Source organism: Hirundo rustica, chromosome 5 (genome assembly GCF_015227805.2).
Source record: "Hirundo rustica isolate bHirRus1 chromosome 5, bHirRus1.pri.v3, whole genome shotgun sequence".
Taxonomy (NCBI): domain Eukaryota; kingdom Metazoa; phylum Chordata; class Aves; order Passeriformes; family Hirundinidae; genus Hirundo; species Hirundo rustica.
Genome location: NC_053454.1, coordinates 12087955 through 12107163, shown reverse-complemented (window position 1 = coordinate 12107163; position 19209 = coordinate 12087955). Strand labels below are relative to the sequence as shown.

The 19209-nt window shown below is 38.5% G+C and overlaps 1 protein-coding gene across 5 annotated transcripts in view; it reads left to right on the top strand.

Moving 5' to 3' along the window:
• The window catches only part of STK32B (serine/threonine kinase 32B), a 178374-nt gene that overhangs the window by 87814 nt on the left and 71351 nt on the right, over nucleotides 1–19209 (top strand). For all 5 annotated transcript variants that reach the window (XM_040064467.2, XM_040064468.2, XM_040064465.2 and 2 more), the window contains exon 4: nucleotides 16691–16864. In XM_040064467.2, coding sequence (XP_039920401.1) covers nucleotides 16691–16864 — 174 coding nt within the window. The remainder of the gene's footprint in view (nucleotides 1–16690; nucleotides 16865–19209) is intronic.

The window sequence follows — 19209 nt, the reverse complement described above, 5'->3', positions numbered from 1 at the left end:
TCTCTCCGTTATCTGTAGTAAGCTGGCCTATAAAGACAAAGAAATTTCATATTGGTTTTCTCATCAATATCCATTTGAAACAGACTGTTTCATTTCTAACCAGTGCTGTCTGATTGTTCCTGCACTAGGAAGTTAAAATTCCCTGACCTGGGGATCTGGCCAGGCACAACCGAAGAGCTGCGCTCCTGTTAAAATGGGATGCTGTTGACAAAATGCAGAGCAGTGATGGAAGGCAGTGTGTGCCTTGCCCATTGTTAAAAACCTTCCTTTCTTTCATTTCTGTTTTGCAGAGCGGCAGATTCTACATCTTGCAATATAATTTCCTTTCCTGAGGCAGTACCACAGACCAGAACAGTGGGGTAACAGCGTCAGTAGGATGTGTAGGGCGCTCTGCACTCATCATTTCCTCCTAATGACAAGTTTGTGAAGATGCTGAATATTGTCATCATTAGAAAAGAGAGGAGAGATGACAGACATTTATCACAGTGGTATAGTGCTCAGGGGTGTGTACAGGTGATTCCATAATTGCACACGGATGAACTTATAGATACAAAGAATTTCCTGCTTTTTTCCTGCCTATTTAAAGATGTGGCCTAAGAATTACAGAAGAATGTGAGACCAAGAAAAAAATTAAGGTTTTTTCCTCACCAGTTTGTTTTTAGGCTGTTACCTGACTTAATTCTCAGAATTTCATCTTTCTCGATTGCTTCTGCTCATTCAGTGTCTGTACTCAAGACTGCAGCTAACATGAATTCACGAAGGATGATTTCCGCAGCTATTTGCCTCCCTCTGTCAGAGGAAAAATTTACATCTTCAGTCTACATATTTGAATGCTGAAAGCATCTTCCCAGTTCCTGGTATTGTGTGTAAATTACCATCAGCCTCTATTAGAAGCTTGGTTAATGTGTTCAGCAAAGTGATGTTTCTTTTTTGGTCCCAGTTCCAAATGCAAATGCTTTTCGGTCTCATACTAGCTTATTAAAAGAATATATTGTTTCCATTGTCCCATCCAATTTAGCTACAGCTGCCAGCCTTAGCACTGAGAGTCAGATCCACTTCCATTATTATTTCAAATTAAGACAAATACAACTTGGAGGGGCACCTTAAAATCATTTTCTCTTCAAGTGCAGGAAGATAAATTTGCTGTTTGAACTTGGCTGAGACTGGTACAGAAAAGTGAGAAGAACCTCAATTAAAGTGAATCAAATGTTCTGAAGACATGTCAATTAAGAAAAAAAAAAACCAAAACTGGAAACTCTCCCCTTTCTTGTCTTGCTTGGAGGACTGTTAGATATCCAGACTCTTGACTTCTTTGCTAGAGAGCTGCGAAGAAGAAAGAAATCCCAGATTGGATTTCTGCCTTTTTCCCCCATATGCAGGCTGCTGGATTGCCTGAGCCAGAAGATTTATACCTGCCTCAGTGTCTGGACTGCCCTGCTCTGAAGCTGTCCTGTCACCAGGCTGGTGCCTTTCCCAGCTTTTGTAGTGTTTGGGTATGTGTTAAAAAGAAAAAATCTGATATTTCCATGGGGATTTATAAACATCAGTGAAACTAATTTTGAAGCACAGTTGCTTAAATTTTCTTTCCCCTCCTATTTTCTTTACAAGGAAATAGCTCAAGAGAGATTCAAGGTAAGATCAGGACATAGTTTTGCAGAGGCAGGACAGGTCAGGAAAGGAAACAGCACTCCATCCTCTCCTGAGTCCCTGGGAAAAACACCTGCCCAGCCATTTGCTCATCAATACAGAGAATAGACTGTCACTCTTCAGCTGTAGATTTGGCCATCCACAACCATTGCATCCAGTTAATTCCTTGTCTCATCTTCTTAACCAATAGCACAACCTGTGTCTGGCAGGTGGCCTGCAGTAGTGCAGAACATGCAGTCAGGGGAGTCTTCCTGATAGACACCAGTAAGTCCATTTATATCTACTGTATTTAATTAATAACTCCTGCATTTTGTTGTAATCTTAACATAGAAATAGTGGTTCAAGAAGCCCTATATGTAGAAGCTGAGAAGTAATGCCTGTGAAGCAGCTTTCAGTACTACTCCTTCATGACTACTTCTGTTTGCATCTGGAAAAAGATGCCTGATGACAAAGGCCCTCTCTACAGCCCTGGATTTAGATCATGATCCCTTCTTGGTGCAATGGTGCTTTTGAAGGTGATGTTCTTTGCTCTTATTGGAGTCTCTCCCTTGTTCCGGACAGTTTGACACGCTCCTCCTCTCTGCACCTCTATTAACTTAAGCAATGTTACCACAAATAACGTGACTCTGACATGTTAAATTTAAAAACAGAGGAAACACTGAAGGCTTGACAGACAATTTTGCAGTATAGTTCAAATGTCTGGGGTGAGATAGAATGATGGTAGTTGGCATTTGAAGTTGCTTCTTTGTGGTTGCTCTGAATCAACTTGATAAACTCAACTATAAATTAGAAAGGCAAGAGTTATCTCAGTTTTATAACAAATCTTAACATTTATTTTGACTATAATTGGAATTGAAAAAACAAGATGCTCAATCTAAGGGTGACAGTAAGGTTTGATTATTCACATTCTGAAATAAATTTCTGCCATTGCTCTTTGGCAGCAGTTATAACGAATAAAGAACAGTGAATCATTGAGATCCATTCCCAGAAAATTTAAACAAAGACAATACGGGCAGAACTAGAGTTTGGGGTTGGGTTTTGTTGGTTTTTTTCAGTTGATGAGATCATAAATTCCCATTCAGTACATCCTCTCTGAAAAATATATCTGTACTCTGAGATTTGCCTAACTCATGGATAAAATAAAGCAGTAAAAAGATGTCTTTTTTTTTTTTTTTTTTTTTTAGAGCTATAGTTCTAACCGTGCTCTAAGAACTGTATTAAATAACTTCTGTATCTGCTGAAAGCATCAAAGAATGTTCCTAAAAGTACTCACAGTTCTGTGGATTTCAGAAAGCAAAAAGACACAAAAGATCTACCAAGGGAAGATGTTCCACTTCTCATGCTAGGGAAAGGAGGGGACATGAAGATGTAGCACATACACAAAATACAAATGGAAGCCTCATTACCTCTTATGGCACAAGAGCTGCCACGAAACAGAACATGAAGAATCACGGGAGTTGATTATCTGACTGCTCATACTCAAATTAATGAGCGCAAAAAGCTGCCGGCTGAGAACCGTGGAAATGTCCTAGTCTGAATCCCTTCTGGGCTGCACTGTGAGCCAGTGCAGGTTACTTTGTGACCAGCTGTGTGACAGATCGCTGCAGCATCTGGAGAAACTCAATTGCTTCTCATTATGTGGGGTTAAGATGGGTTAAACAGGAGATTTTTGAGCAGCTTTTCTACCTTTGAGCTTCGCTGATATGCTGGGGTTAGTGTAGAGACAGCAATATAAAAACAGAAATAAAAAAAAGAAAAGCACAGGAGAATTGCCTATGTTTATTTAATTTACTTATTCATATAACTGCCTTAAAGAAACTCCTTCTTAATTCAGGATCTCTAACTTGAAGGGTTCCTCACTCTTTCTATGGCACTTTTTACTAAATCTTATTAAAGAACAAGCTGCTATTTACATGAAACTGAACATTAACAAAAAGCTTTTTCAGATGAGGTTGAGAAAATAGATAGAAAATCAGGAAAATTTTCATTATTTGCCTTTTTCCCTGGCTCATCATAGCATGTTGTATTTGCAAGTTAATGCCTTTCCTGTCTCTTTAATGTGGATAGAGGAAGGTCTATCTTCCTAGAGTTAAATGTAAAATCAATTAAGTGATCAGAAGCAAGATATGCACAACAGGAAGGAACTCAGAATTTTTAAGACCAGCCTAAGTCAGAAAATCTGTCTTATATTTTTCTCTGCTGATTATATGAAAAACATTCTCTGACAGTCATGATTATCAACCCTTCAGTACCAGTCAAAACGTACATGTGAATGTGATGTGATGACCATATTAGGGACTTCCCAAAACAGAAAAGACAAACCCTAGAGAATCTGAACTCTTCCCAGCTCACTTCAGACATCAGCCTCATTGCCTCAATTTGCCTCTATAATTAGTGGGAAAAAGAGAGAAATTCGAGAGGGTAGTGACCACAGCTGTGAGCAGGAACATAGGTGTCCTTCTTACTGCACAGTGACCATAGAGAAATTACTTTTCTAACCCAAAGTACATTAATCATGTACCCAAAGGTAGCCTGGGCCAAATTGGGTCTAAGAAACTCAATTCTAGTAAGCTGTTGAGCACCTGCCCATTTGGATTTTTGACGTTTCTCCTGGATATGGTGTATGGCTGAGAAAAAATAGTAAAAAAAAAGGTTATTTCATGTATGCTTATGCGGCTTGAAGAACCACTTAAACCGCACTGTTATCTTACATTCCTTCTAGAAGAATTGGCTTTTGCATGGAAGTTGAATTTTGTAAGGAAATTTTTTATGAAAGAAATTATCTTTAAACTGAAACTGAAGACAGCTTTCTGTCCTTGTTTAAAATGACAGAGAAACAATAAGCCTAATTTGTTTTGCACTACATCCTTCACATTACTATTCAGATTTTTGCTTCATCTTTTGGATTTGGAAAGCTTGCAAAATAACTCGCATGCCAATTAAGAGGGTAAGTCTGAAATGAGCTAGTAAAGATTTGACAGAGTGAGATGTGTTTTGGTCCATCTTGTTTATTTTAACATTTTAGAAATGCTCACAAATAAGAAATAGGGTATATCATACGAAGAGGAATGTCTGAAAATGTTAGTAGGCATCTACTTGTGTTTGTAAGCATCAAATGTCAGCACCACAGGTTTAAATTAACTATTTTATTGGCAGAAAATAAGAGAAGCTGCTTGAGTGAAACCTTTCGAGTAGGTGGCTTTAGTCACTACGATTATACTGGAGTGGAGGAAATTCTCTGGAAGCCAGTTGAAGAGTGTTTGCATATTTCTAACAAAACCAAAATAAGATGAACCTTTTATTTCAGTAGCAGTGAGAAATTTTCATTTACAGTGAAGTAAGGAAGAGGGAAAGAGGTGATGAGAAATCTGTCCAATTCTAGTGAGTAAACTGACTAAAGAAGGTGTATGCATGCAAGGGAAGATTGATCTGACTTTTCTAGGTTTCATACCAGGAAAATAAAGGGGTTTGTGTAGCTCAGAGGAAAATCTCTTTCATGGCTAAATAAATGAAAAAGAAAAGATCTATTTTAAGCCTCTCAACCCATGCAGGGTGTCAAACACACCAGAGGTACACATACACAATCAGTGCAGTGTCTAAGGTTATACACAGCAAAAAAAAAATACCTATTCTTAAACCCAGTCTGTGCTTTGTTGTTCATTCAATGAATTGTGCTGAAGATTAAATTTGTTATGATTGAAGCTTATAGATAGGTGCTGTGATTTTGATGTTTGCTTCATAAAATTGGGAAAAAAAAGAAAAACAACACAAATTTTTCTCTAAGATATGACAGTGTTTGAAGCTAAAAATAGAAAGTGGTTGGAATCTATCAGAAGTTTGATTGTTGAACTTTGGGTTTCAAGAAAACATAAGTCCAGACCTGTAACGGTTTTCTTTCATTAGCTTCTTTTGTCCCAGAACAATTTTATTGCTCTGTGCTCTAAAAATTTGGATTATTTGATCAGATTGAAATCCTTTTTTAATAGTTAGCATTGGTAACTACTTTTTTTTAAAACCTTCCACTAAATTAAGAACTGTGAACCTCAAATAATGAGATTGTGAGAAAGAGGGAAGAGAAACAGAGGAAATTCTCCATGAGACAAACCTCTGCTCAAATTCTGTTCTTCAACAATCCTTTAATTATATGTAGTTTAGAGACCCCGTTAGCTGCTGCAATGAGAAGGTTGCAGAATCACAGAACTATTTAGTTTGGAAGTGGCATCTTGAGTTCACCAGATGCAAACCCTCAGCTCAAGCAGAGTCACCCAAGACAGGTTGCCCAGTTGGGATTTTAGTCTCTCCTCAAAGTAAGACTCCACAGCCTCTCTGAGCAACCTGTCAAACCAATGTTTGAGAATCCTCACAGAAGAATAATTTCCTTGTGTTCACAGAGAATTTGTACTCATTACCTCTTGCCCTGTCCCAGAGCACCACAGAGAAGAGTTTGTCTCCCCCTTCTTCATTTCTGCCCATCAGGTATTTGTACACACTGATGAGATTCCACCTAAACTTTCTCTTCTCCACGGTGAACAGTCTCAGCTTTCCCAACCTTTCCTCATATGAAAAATGCTCCAGTCCTTTATTCATCTTTGTGGTCCTGCACTTTACTCTTCATGGACTGGAGAGCCAAGAATAGGATGCAGTACTCCACGTCAGCCTTGGCTTTCCTAACCCCATCACTGAAATATCAGATAACAACTCTGTGTTCCTCCTGGATCACCCATCTACTTCCACCTCTTGTACACTTATTTTTACTCTCTGAGTTCAGTTAGGACGTCCTTGCTCATCCATGCTGGATTCCCTCTTCTTATACTTGATTTTCTACTTATCAGGATGGACCATGTCAAGCACTGGAACACCTCTCCCAGGAAGTGGTAACCATCCCTGGAGGTGTTTAAAAGACTTGTAGATGTGGCTCTTAAGGACATGGTTTAGTGGTAGACTTGGCAGTCCTGGGTTGATGGTGGGACTTGATCTTGCGGGTCCGTTTCATTCTAAAGGATTCTGTTATTCCATCATTTATGAATATACCAGGCTTTGCCAGTTACAGACTGAGATATTGACATGCATCTCAAATGGGGTCCAAGTTTTCAGTCCATTATTCCCCATGAGCTTTTTCCTCACCTCAAAATTTCTCAAGTAACTATTTTCCTAGGTGTGCAGTTTCCTGTATTGGTAGAGGAGCCCTTGTTTTTGTGAGTTCCCTGAGTTCATCCATCTCACAAGCTGTCTGTTGCCTGATTTAATTGGAGGTGCTTGAGACAAGCCGGGGACAAGAGAGACTAGTTGGCACTATACACATAATTGCTACTGCTGTAGTGCCACGTGCATATGAAGTGCTATAAATTGGCAGTGATAATAACACAAAGTGATAATGAAGAACTTGGTGAACATTCGCCAAGTCACAGCGCATCTCCAACACAGCTGAATGGATTTTAGGGGCTGCATTCAGATGAGAGTATCAACAAATCCCAAGTGCCTTCTCTATATGTTTTAATTCACTCAACCAGAGCAGAGTTCTCATGTGTAATTGTGGTGTACTTACTTTAAAGACTGTAAGTAGAACAGAAGATAGTGGAGACTTTTCTTTATTCCACTCAACAAAAGGTTGAAAGATAAAACACTTGGAAAATAATTGATGAAGAATGAAGCTGACTTGGGTCTCAGAGAGTAAAACTGAGTGAGCCTGGTGAAAGCTGCCGTGCTTTTCATGATAGAACAACAATTAAAATGAGCTTTGAGGATATTGCATCCAAGTCTGCTAAAAATCCTAAACAAATAGACTGAGAAATGAGCCTATTTTGCATTCATTTGCAAGTCTTACTTTATCATTGGTCTAATAATATTTGAGAAAACAGACTTTATCATGAGACTGTGCCATTAAGTCTACAAGTATATGAGCAAATGAGCCAGAAAAGTAATTAATTTTCTCCTGAAAAACAAATTATGAGAAAACACTTTTAGAGACCAGCCATTTGCAAAAACAGAGCTCTTAATATGTGGGAATAAAAATGCTTCCAGAATCACAGTAATTGATAGCAGTGTGGCTTTTTTCCTCCATTTGATTGTTCATGGTGTACCAAATAGTCATCTTATTTGTCCAAAATTTTCTAGGCCTTAAACAAGTGTTCATGAAAGTTTCAACAAGTGTCACTTATTGTCTCAAAATTTTTCTACTGCAGTGGTCTTCTTTGGAATAAGTTCATCCAGCTCTCTTCTATAAGATGTGAGCAAGCATCATTTTTCCTGGGGTAGAGAGCAAAGCAGGGACATGACATTGCTGAGCTGAGGGAGGGAACTAATTACAGGTGTTACCCAAAATGTGGTGGTGATGACGTGAAGATGGCAATACCTACAGATGGAGAAAAATTAATGTACACTGAAAGGATGAGTGACACAAGTGACAGAGGTCAGCAAAAGAAATCCTAACTGGATAAAAGCAAAATGTCTCTTCAAGACCAAGTGAGTGGCTGGAACATGCTTCCCTGAGAAACTGTAGAATTCTCATGGTTGGAGATTTTTAAAACTGCCCTGGATAGGGCCGCAGGAAACCTGACCTAGCTTGAAATTAGCCCTGCTTTGAGGAGGTTGGAATTTTGAATCACTGACATCTGAAGAGTTTTCCATCCAAAAATTATTCTGTCTATTTTAATGTTCGGTGAACACTACTTAATCACAGTGTAAAAGATCTCACATGACTGTGGGTTGTATGCAAACCCTGGATCTAAGCTCTTTAGTCCCAGTCTAAAAGGAACAGAAAACAGTAAGAGCTCTTTCTCATTTATTAGATGACTACCTACATTTGTTCTCATGGTTTCTCTCATGGTTTCTCTACAATATCACCATGATGAAAGACAAACAAAATACCATATTTTCATAGAATGATTAGGGTTGGGAGGGACCTTAATGATCATCTACTTCCAATGGGCAGGGACACCTTCCATTAGACCAGGCTGCTCAAAGCCCCATCCAAACTGGCCTTGAACACTTCCATGAATGGGTCATCCTCAGCTTCTCTGAGCAACCTGTTCCAGTGCCTCTGAGTAAAGAATTTCTTCCTAACATTAAATCTAAACCTGCCCTTTCTCACAATCTAGAGTTATTACCATAACTCACATCTCAAATGACCTCTTACTCCCCTAGCATTTGCAAAATCACAGGCAAAAATAAAGAAGCTTCTTCTAAGTGGACTGAAACATTGGTTGATTAGAACCAGGTGAAGGAGTGAAAGAAAACGTGCTCTAAAACAAGCCATCTCAAATGATTGGGACTCACAAAGAACTTAAGCACTTCAAAACAGCATTGATCAATAACTGTAGTTTGCATATGATAAAAAATATAGTAATGAGGTTTGTTTCATAAGCTGAAAGCAAAGTGCATAGTAAAAGAGACAGCAACAGTTATTTTGCATTTTGCTTTTTCATGTTTATTTCAAGCTTTTTCAACCTGCCCATGGCATGGTTTTGTGACTCGTGTATCTCAACCAAGACAAATGCTGACAGTGCATATAGGAATGATCATAAAATCACAGAGTAGCCTGGGTTTCAAGTGACCTACCTCAACATTCATCTTATTCCAACTCCCCTGGACAGGGATGCCTTTCACTAGACCAGGTTGCTCAGAACCTCACCAGACCTGGCTTTGAACACTTTCCAGGTAGGGGTATCCACAACTTTTAGTGGGAAGCCTGTTCCAGGGCCTCAGCATCCTTATAGTAAATAATTTCTTCCTGATATCTAATCTAAACTTATCCTCAGTTTAAAGGATAAGTCCATTCCCCTTTGTCCTGTCCCTACACGCTTTCTTTCTTGTACACTCCCTTCAGGTATTGGAAGGCCCCAGTTAGGTCATCCCAAAGGCTTCTCTTTTCCTGGCTGAACAATCCCAAATTCTCTCAGCATTTCCTCACAGAAAAGAGGCTCCATCCTTCTGATCATCTTGATGGTCTCCTCTGGCTCCAGCGGGTCCCTGTCCTTCCTGTGCTGATGCAGCTCTGCTGGTGGGGTCTCAGCAGAGCAGAGCAGAGCAGAGCAGAGCAGAGCAGAGCAGAGGGGCAGCATCCCCTCCCTGCCCTGCTGCCCACACGGCTTTGGATGCAGCCCAGGACAGCTTTGGCTCTCTGGGCTGTGAGTGCACTTTGCTGAGTAATGTCCAGTTGATGAACAGTTCTTTTTCAGATCAAAGAGGGTTTGTGGACTGCTCAGCTTCCTGGAGGGAGAAAATTTTCTTCCACGTGAGGATGAATACTAAACTGTCTCTAATTAATAATCCTAACTTGTATGGGAGTAAATGGTAAATACTAGCTATTTAATAAGTCTGTGCTAATAAGTCTGTAACATGTCTCCTGCTCTCTTCATTGAAACAAATTCTAGTCATCTTTCAACTTAATTTCAGGCAATTTTTTATTTAGGCATTTTTCTTACCAGTTTTATTTGGTCATTTCAGCACTATATAGAATTTGAGAAGCCATAAGCATGAACAATCTAATTCCTCACAGAAGAAATTCCCTGCTCTCAAAAGTTTTCTTAGAGAATATTGAAAAATATTTTCATATCCTTTATAAAGAAGTATAGGAAGAATAAAGGAAGTAATTGCCCTTTGTTCTTAACATTTGTAGAAATGACTCTTGTCTTTCTGAGTTTGGAAGTTGGCATATTTCCATTTCTTTCCAACAACAGACTTCTACTAAAGATTTTGCAAGAACAAATCCCAAATTCTGATAATTAATGTTTATCCATTTTCCAAAATAACAAAGAAGTCTATAGAAATGTAAACAAAATAGACATTATGAAGGAACATTTCCAACATTCCTTCAAAATACTTGCATACTTGTATTTACAAAGTTAATAAATCTTGAGGCTTTGTCTCTTGAGGCTTTGTCTCTTGAGCCTTGTCCTTGGCTGGCAGAACACACAAACTTAAACAAAAACTTTAATTTGATTTCATTTTATGAAAAACCTATTTCAGTGTATAAGTATTTGCTATTTGCAGTCACAGTGGGTGTAACAGTTTTCAGCACACCTTCTCAGCACAGGGAAATTTGTAAATTATTTGATGTTTGACGGATCAAAGTTGCTATTTTTGGCACCTATATTATAACCTGTACTTATACCAGTTTATATTATGTCTATATTTTATTCCACCATACCCATACAAGAGAGCTCTGGACTGCTTTTTTTTTTTTTTTTCCCTCTGACTAACTGCATTTTGGCAAATGTCAAATTATTCATGCCTTTAGGTGACCTGTTCTTTTTCAATGCAGCAAGTCTTGGGTAAACCTGTTGCTGCTTTACAGAGGGTGAGGATTATTGTACAACATAGTTACACAAATTGGACTGGTAAGAAAAAAAGCAAGGTAACCATATCAAGAAATGGCATCTACATCTACCCTGGGAAAATCTACAGTTACTGGTGGGGGTTTATGACATTGAAAAAATTATCATGTCCTTTTAATGTTACCAGGGGAAAGCTGGAAAAGGATTCTTCTTTAATTTTGTAGTTAGGAGACACCAAGGATCAATCATTTGTCATATTCAGTGGAAAGCAGAAGTGTTATTTGAATGTATGAACTGTGCATGTATTGCTTTAACTGATTACCTCAAGATTATGAAGTTAGGTTTGGTTTTAATGATGCTTTTTTTCTAATGTGTTTCTATCTTTAATTTAAGTCTTATATAATATATGCATCATTATGTTCTTTTCCCCAGGTAATTCATAGGAAACAAGATATATGAATACTGGGTGCCTCAACTGGAAGGATTTCAATGAAAAATTACCCTGGTTAACTAAAAAGAAGGAATGAAAGGGGGAAAAATGATCTTAATACTTCATCTGTAACTGCTTTTATGAAGATTGAGTTACACATAATAAATACAAATATGAGATAAATACAAAAATTAGATATTACTAAAACAAATATACAGATATAAATATGGAAACAGATATAATTTATTTTAAAAGTACTTTGTTTAAATGTCTTTCCATCAAGGACTATGTTCGATAATAGTTTATCTTCTAGATTGAAGATATTCAAAAATTCATGGGATTTATTGATTTATCTTAATTTGGAGAAAAATTATTATAATGCATTAAAACTTTTCTTCAACCAAGTGAAAGCAGAAGCTTGGTCTGTATTTATAAGAGTTTTCCTATAAAGGGAGAATGACACTATTTAAGAAACAAACAAGAACTATTACTTCAAGTCATTTACTCTTCCATTTCAAGGAGGATTAAAATTTTGTCTTTAGGGTAACAATGTATTAATGGTATTCAATATCAATTGATCAATATTCAACATAAGTCACAATATTACAATTCATTCAGAAAGTATTTCTCAGCTACCTGGTTAACATAAAAATCCCAAACAGCTCCTGATTTTATTTTGAAAACCAATCAACCCTTTTCTATGTAATTTACCTTTGAGCAGATAAGAAGCTTAAGAAAGTAAAATCACAGTGTTTGCTCAAAAACTAATTTCGGCTGGTCTGATTTGCCATCAGCCCCTCCCCAACAAGCAGCAACATTTTCAAAGATTCCTTCCTCCCATGGCCAATATTTCACTTGTCTGTTTCAATTCTTAGACCAATATATCAAAAGCTCTTATGTCTTAAAATACTGAAATAGAAAAAAAGAAAAAGGTAATATTTCATTTCTTATGCAGAGACAGAATACTGGATTTGTGTGTGAGAGAGAGAGGCATAGGACTAGATTGCTTGTGACCATGACAAACCAAACTTGTCTAAGCTGGTACATAAAGTCCAGTTAGTCCTTAAAGCAGAGTAAGAAGAAAAAAATACCATTTGGTTCCCAGCTGCACAGCAGAACCTGGAGAAACTCCTGCTCTGCATTCAGTAGTTCAGAAATTGGTAACTGCAAGATCTGCTTGGTGGAGTGCCCGTCAGCTCTAGAGACCTTTGTTTACCATTCCCAAACCGTCCTCTAGGTCAAAGGCACATAGTTTCACTGGGATGAATTTCCTTACCCTCCAGAAAATGTCTTGGAGTGGTTTTAATCATGCCGTGGTCTGATTCAGACAGAGAAACGTTGCCCATGAAGGCTTGATCCAGCTGGATCAACTGGGCAGGGAAAAGACCATTATCCATGAGAACGGGTGTAAGGTGATCATGAGGTGTGTCAGGTGTGATAGCATTTAGAAGGGGTGGAAAAATCTGCTGATAGACTGAACACGTCCACACACATGTTCCTTCAAACCGTGCCCATACAGCTTATGTCTTAACCAAACCAGTATACACAGCACTTCCGGCAGGGTTAGCAGAGTTACCAGACACCATATCAGTACAAAAGAAAAAAATAACTCTGGCTCTGTGTGCAAGAGCAGAACTTCACAGGGGATATGGGGAGTTTCACAAACACTGTGTCTTGGTGTGCAATGTTCTACCTTCAATATCTAATTAAAACTGACCTGTGCTCCCTCCACAGGTCATGAAAGATCACAGAATCATAGAAAAAAAGGGTAGAAGGATCTCAAGGGTCATCTGCTCCAACCTTTCTTAGCAAATCATGATCTAGTCAAGACGGCCCAGACAAATCTGAGAAGTGTCCTATGTGGGAAGGCTGTCTAGCGCAAACATTAGCTGTATTTCTGAATGTCTCCCAGTTTAGTTTTGGTTTTGTTGGGGGGTTTGTTTATTTGCGTTTTTGGTTTGCTTTTTGTGTTTGGGTTCAAAGTACTTTGTTCTAGAGGTACAGTCACTTCTGGAAGCCTTGTAGCTCCGGCTGTAGGGATTGAGCTTCATGCGTGTGCCTGAGAGGCAAGGCAATGTAGCAAGGGATTGATTCACTAGCGAATCTGACAGCCCCTGGACAAAACCCATCTGTTGTCATCCCAGCCTGGATTCCCAGAGATGCCTGAGGCCCTGAGAGTCCCAAGGCAGTGAGTGGGTGGAGGTTGGTTGAGCCCAGTAGAAAAGCTTTGTTTGATCTCTCTTTTAAACCATTGACAATTACAGATGCACAAAAGCTTGCCTGGCAGGTGACAAAGGACCACCATTCCCCACCCACAAGCACACAAAACTAGAGTACATCAGTCTAAAAGCATGTTTGGAATGAAAATCATGTTCCACCAAGTGTTAGCATTTATCTGGAAGTGAACAAGATTTTACATTTATTTCTGGTTCCCATGGGTCTTTTGTCTAGACTGAACATTCACCTAAAAACATACTAATTTTTTTTTTTTTTTTAAATAAGGAATAATCATTGGATTTAAAAGCAAGCTCACAACAGTCACTGTTTACCCTGCTTTCACACTCTGCTCAAAAAAAAATTACATTTAGGACATTAAGGACATTTATATCTCAAGACTAGTGGTGCATCAGTACCAATTCTACTGACGTGTCATCAAATTACTTTAGGCACCAAGACTGTTCTTTAGTTCCAGACAAGACACAATATTTTACTTATCATTTAAGTAGAGTTTTCATTCTGCAATTTTTTTTCAAAAACAATTTTATAATATAAAAAAGAAAGAAAGAAAAAGAATCTATACCTTACTCAAGCGATAACTGAAGGGAAAAGTTAGCATTTTTTAGAGGATGGTGAGGCACTAGAACAGGTTGTCCAGAGCAACTGTGACTGCCCTGTCCTTGGAAGTGTTCAAGGCCAGGTTGGATGGGGCTTTGAGCAATGTGGTTTAGTGCAAGGTGTCCCTATGCATGGCAGAGGGGCTGGAAATAGATGATTTTTAAAACCCCTTCCAACCAAAGTCATTATATGATGATGAATTTACCTCTGCTCAATGTAGAATTTCTTCATTTAAAATAACAAAAGTGTCAAAAAAAGAAAGAAAAAAGATCTTAAATGCTTTGTTTCTACAATTGCTCCCACAATTGCTCCCGGCTCAGTAATGCACAATACTTGGAGGAATTTGAATATATTTGAAGCCTTCTGGTTTTTTAACTTGTGTATCTGTTTGTGTGTTACAAAAGTCTGCCTCTCTAGAGGTGAGCAGGCAGCATGTGTCACCTACTTCACCATTTTTCTTGAGAGGTTTGACTTATTGAGAAGTAAGCTTAATGCAAATAAAGTGACTTTCCCCTCCTGGCATTTGGCAGTCACACAGAAAAGCAACAGAAGAGCAGAGTATAAGAGAAAGTCACTTCTCAGAACTGTGTTCAGAAAGAATAGCAAGCATTAAATTCAAAATGAACCATCTGTGGCAACCCCTAAGCAGTGCCTCATTTCAGTAAATACAAGCCGGGGAATGAAAGTGAAACTGTACATAACTCTCAATTAAAATAATCTAATATAGACTTTTCTGACTCCGGGGAGAGGGTGTGCACAGATTTTTTGGAAGCCCTCTCTTTTTTATATTCTTGGCATAAATTTTACAGTTCAAGAGAACTGAATCACATCTGTAGCCAACATATATTACATACCTCACGGGAGGAAAAGTGCTGGAGGAGGCACTTCCATTGTGGATTGCTTCTTAGTAGTCCATGTATATCTGGTATAAGGTAATGTAACTTCACATCAAAATTAATTCTAAACCAATTTCTAAGAAAAGAGTGATTTCACATCACAAATAAGTTATTTATGTTCCTCATTTGGGAAAACTGTATCTTATACAGTTGCATTTAGAAACTAAATCCAGAGAGTTTCTGCCAGTTCAATCAGACCACAAGAAACAAAGGCAATGGCAGCATAGCTAAGATAAGTAGAAGCACATGGAAATTCCTGCTTGCCCATACACTATATATGTGTATATATACCGTACATTGGCTACACCTTTAGATTTACAGGATTTAAATCACATAAAAATTTGGTCCTCAGAGTGCTCAGCAGGCAGTTCTGGGAAAGGGTCCAGAAGAATTCTGTCAGTAACCATGAAGACTCTGTCATTTTATAAGATATAGGTTGCTGACTGAAAAAAAACCCCATATTGTTAGGCAGTAAAATTGCAGCTTTAGTCCTTATTGAACCTGGACCTAGGCTGCAAGCTGTAAAAAATACTCAGCTAATAGAACATTGTGTATGTTTATTGAATTGGGAAAATACCCCTGAGACAGCGGCTCTCAATGCTGCCAGGATTCTTTCCATAGGCACTGAACTAGAGTTGTATGTGTGTAAATACCAAGTGTGTTTCAAGGCCTTCCATTTTATTGGTACTACTTTGTAAGCTATACATCTGAATGAGTATATGGTTATTTAAGAATGTAAAAATCTTATTGGTATTTTAAATTCTGTTTCATCAACATTCAGGAGTTAATCCGTGTTTAAAATAAGACAGTAGTATGGCAGTAGCTCAAGCTCTGCTTGCCTTCAGTTCCAGCTGAGATAAAATTAGTCTTCTTCTTACTAGAACAACGCTGTGTTTTGGATTCAGGATGAGATTAATGTTGACAACACTCTGATGCTTTGGCTGCTGTTCAGTAGTGCTCACCCTGAGTCAAAGAATTTTCAGTGGCTCATGCTCTGCCAGTGAGGAGCTGCACAAGGATCTGGGAGAACATGCAGCTGGGACAGCTGATCCAAACTGTCCAAAGGGATATTCCACACCATTAAGTATCATGCTCATATAAACTGGGGGATTTGGATGGGAAGGGCTGATTGGCCCTGGGGGAAAAGCTTAACATCGTTCAGGGGGTGGTGAGCATCACTGATCTTGTGCATCACTTGTTCTTCTTGAGTTTTCCTTCTTTCTGTCCTTTTAATTTTAATTATTATGCTTTTTATCATTAGTACTATTGTTATACTTTCCTTTTTTTTTCAATTACAAAACTATTTTTATCTCAGCCCACAACTTTTTTCCGATTCTTCTCCCCAACTCACTGAGGGAAAGAGGAGTAAGAGAGTATCTACATGGTACTTAGTTGTCACTGGGGTTAAAGCACAACGCTTAAATATGTGGTGGAGTCCCACTACAATCAAGGCCTGTTTGCAGGACTCAGCAGTGAGAATGCCTTTCTGTGCATGCCTTTTGAGCAAATCAGGGACTTACCAGGATTTCCTTAATGAGAGGCACCCAATGGCACAGCTGTGACTACATCATCCACCCCAAGATCTCAGCTGTAACTCTTTCTTCCAGGTATTCCTTTCAAGATGAAGAAGACATGTTCATGGTGGTTGATCTCTTACTTGGGGGTGACCTGCGTTACCACTTGCAGCAGAACGTCCACTTTAATGAAGGAACTGTTAAACTGTACATTTGTGAGCTGGCACTTTCCTTGGATTATTTGCAGAGATACCACATCATTCACAGGTGAGTGAATTTCATTTGAGGAATGGGCTGCTTGCTTTTGGCAGAGCAGGGGAATTTTATCATATATCTGATTTTATACTTCTATTTATTCAAAACCTCTGAAAAGTTTCCATTGCTATGCAAGGGTGGAACATGGCTCTGAAAGGTTTTCTTTTTAAGTGTTTTCTTTCTGTTTAGACCCATTTAGTAGCCTTGTATCTGTGTCATATTGCCCTTTTTCTCCTTCTGATCTCGTACTATGATGTACATTTTTCGTTATGGTCTTTAAATACTGAAGACAACCCATAACAGCATCCTGATTGCTTTTAATTTATTTTTAATTCTCCAGTGCCCCAATGTTACTGAACATAAATACGTTGTAACCCAGCACATGAGCTTCCCACAACAACATCAGGGAATGGTTATAGAACCTAAAGCTGAGCATAATTTGTTTACTTGCGGCATCTGCATGAAGGTCAGGAGGAAGAGAGGTGGGAAAGTAGGAATGACAGCACAAATCAATTGGAACAATGATAGAGGCTGCATCTTTTTTGCACTTCTTATATTACAGAAATCTGTTAGGTTTTCTGTCACACAGAAGCAAAATAGTATTCATTTCAAAAAAGGTGTCAGGAATCAGGGTCTGTTTTCCTTAAACGTTTTGGCATTTAACTGAATCAGGATGGAAAAATTCTATTTTTATGTTAATACAGCAACTATTAAATTATAAATTATGGGCTTGAACCTTTATTTTACTCTTTCTTAGGCTAAATTCAGGATTATCTTTTCTGATTTAGAGTGGGATGAGGCAAAATTACAGTTTTGTGTATACAAAATCTGGGTGTGATTTTTCAGAGACCAAACTGAACTAAGTGATGCCATAGGTCTTCCAAAGACCAGTATAAACAAATTCCTTTATATACATTAATGGAGAATTTTCTTCGCATCCACTTGCCAGAGCTGCCTCATGATTTTGCAATAAAAATACAATAAAAAGTATGGTCTGACTTTCAGAGGGGGAATGGTCATCTCTGAGCAGAGATTAAATGGTAAGTGGGTATTTTGTGCTGCTGAAACTGTGCTAGATAAAATTCCACTAAGCATTGCAACACTTGTTTTGCTTGCAATTAAAACTCCAAATATAATAAAACTTGCAAATATCGCAAGAAAATTCTTTAGTACACTGTTCCTATTTTAGTACAATTCCATGTATTTTGCATAAATTTTCTTTTCTCAGTGAGTATTTTAAAAGTGGAGCTCAGAATTACAGCTGACCTTTGTTTCTAATGCCTTAAGGAATGTTCTTGGTGAAAAACAAGTTGATGAGATTTTTTATGCAAATAGGCCAGCAAAATATTCATGAGACAATCCAGTTTGTAATCAAAACTTGTTTTTTGCTAGAAGTCTGCAGCTTAAAAATGTATCACAGAAAAGCCTGAGAAAGGTGACGGGTGTCTGGAAAGAATGAAAGACTGTATTGAAGTCATTGTGGTTGTTCATGGTTTTTTGTGACAGTGTCTGCCTTGTCATGGTCCCACTATGAAACTGGGCTTGACACTTTGATCTCTTTTGTATTACTTAATAATAACGAGTAAACACTTGACTTTTTTTTCTTTGAGTCATAGTGGTTCAACAATTGCTGATTTGCACTGGGGTGGGGGAAGGCATCCAGAGCTGGTTGTTGGCTCCACTGGGGAGCAGGTTCTGGGGTTTGGATTTTGCTTTCACTCTGTACCAAAAGTTTTGACAGAAAGAGATGAGACAAAACAGCACTCTCTCAGCCTATAGTGAGTGGTACTAACTGGTTAGCTGTCAAAGGGTCTGGTTCAGGATTCTGTTGTGTTATGGAAGAGATGTTTATTTTGAAGCTGACAGTCCTGAGATCTGAGTGTGTCTGTCCCACTTCACTGCTTACTGCCCAAATTACCCAACTGGCACAAGGAGTCTTTTGCCTCTCATCTTCTCACCGGTTACCACAAAATCACAAATGATCCACGCACCAGTGAACATGTTATTTAGCCAGGTGAGTCCCAGAACATTCTGCCTTCTTTCTCACCACCACCTGGAACAGCAGTCTGTGGGATGGGTCTTCAGCTGCCTTAAATCTCTGTAGCATGTCTGGCATCAAGAGCGCAGCGCTGACTTAAATTAGTTCAGGAGCAGAGCCAACAGTGATGCACAGTGAGGACACATCTAGTCATTCCTTTATCACTGCAAGCACACCTTCCTGTTTGGAGGTGAAATCAGTGATCTGCTTGGTGTTTATACTTTGTGGCTGCAGGCCTCAGCAATATCATTGTTACCAAGTGCTTCCAGTCAGCATTCACATGCTGACCTACAAAACCACATCATACCTTTCATTTTAA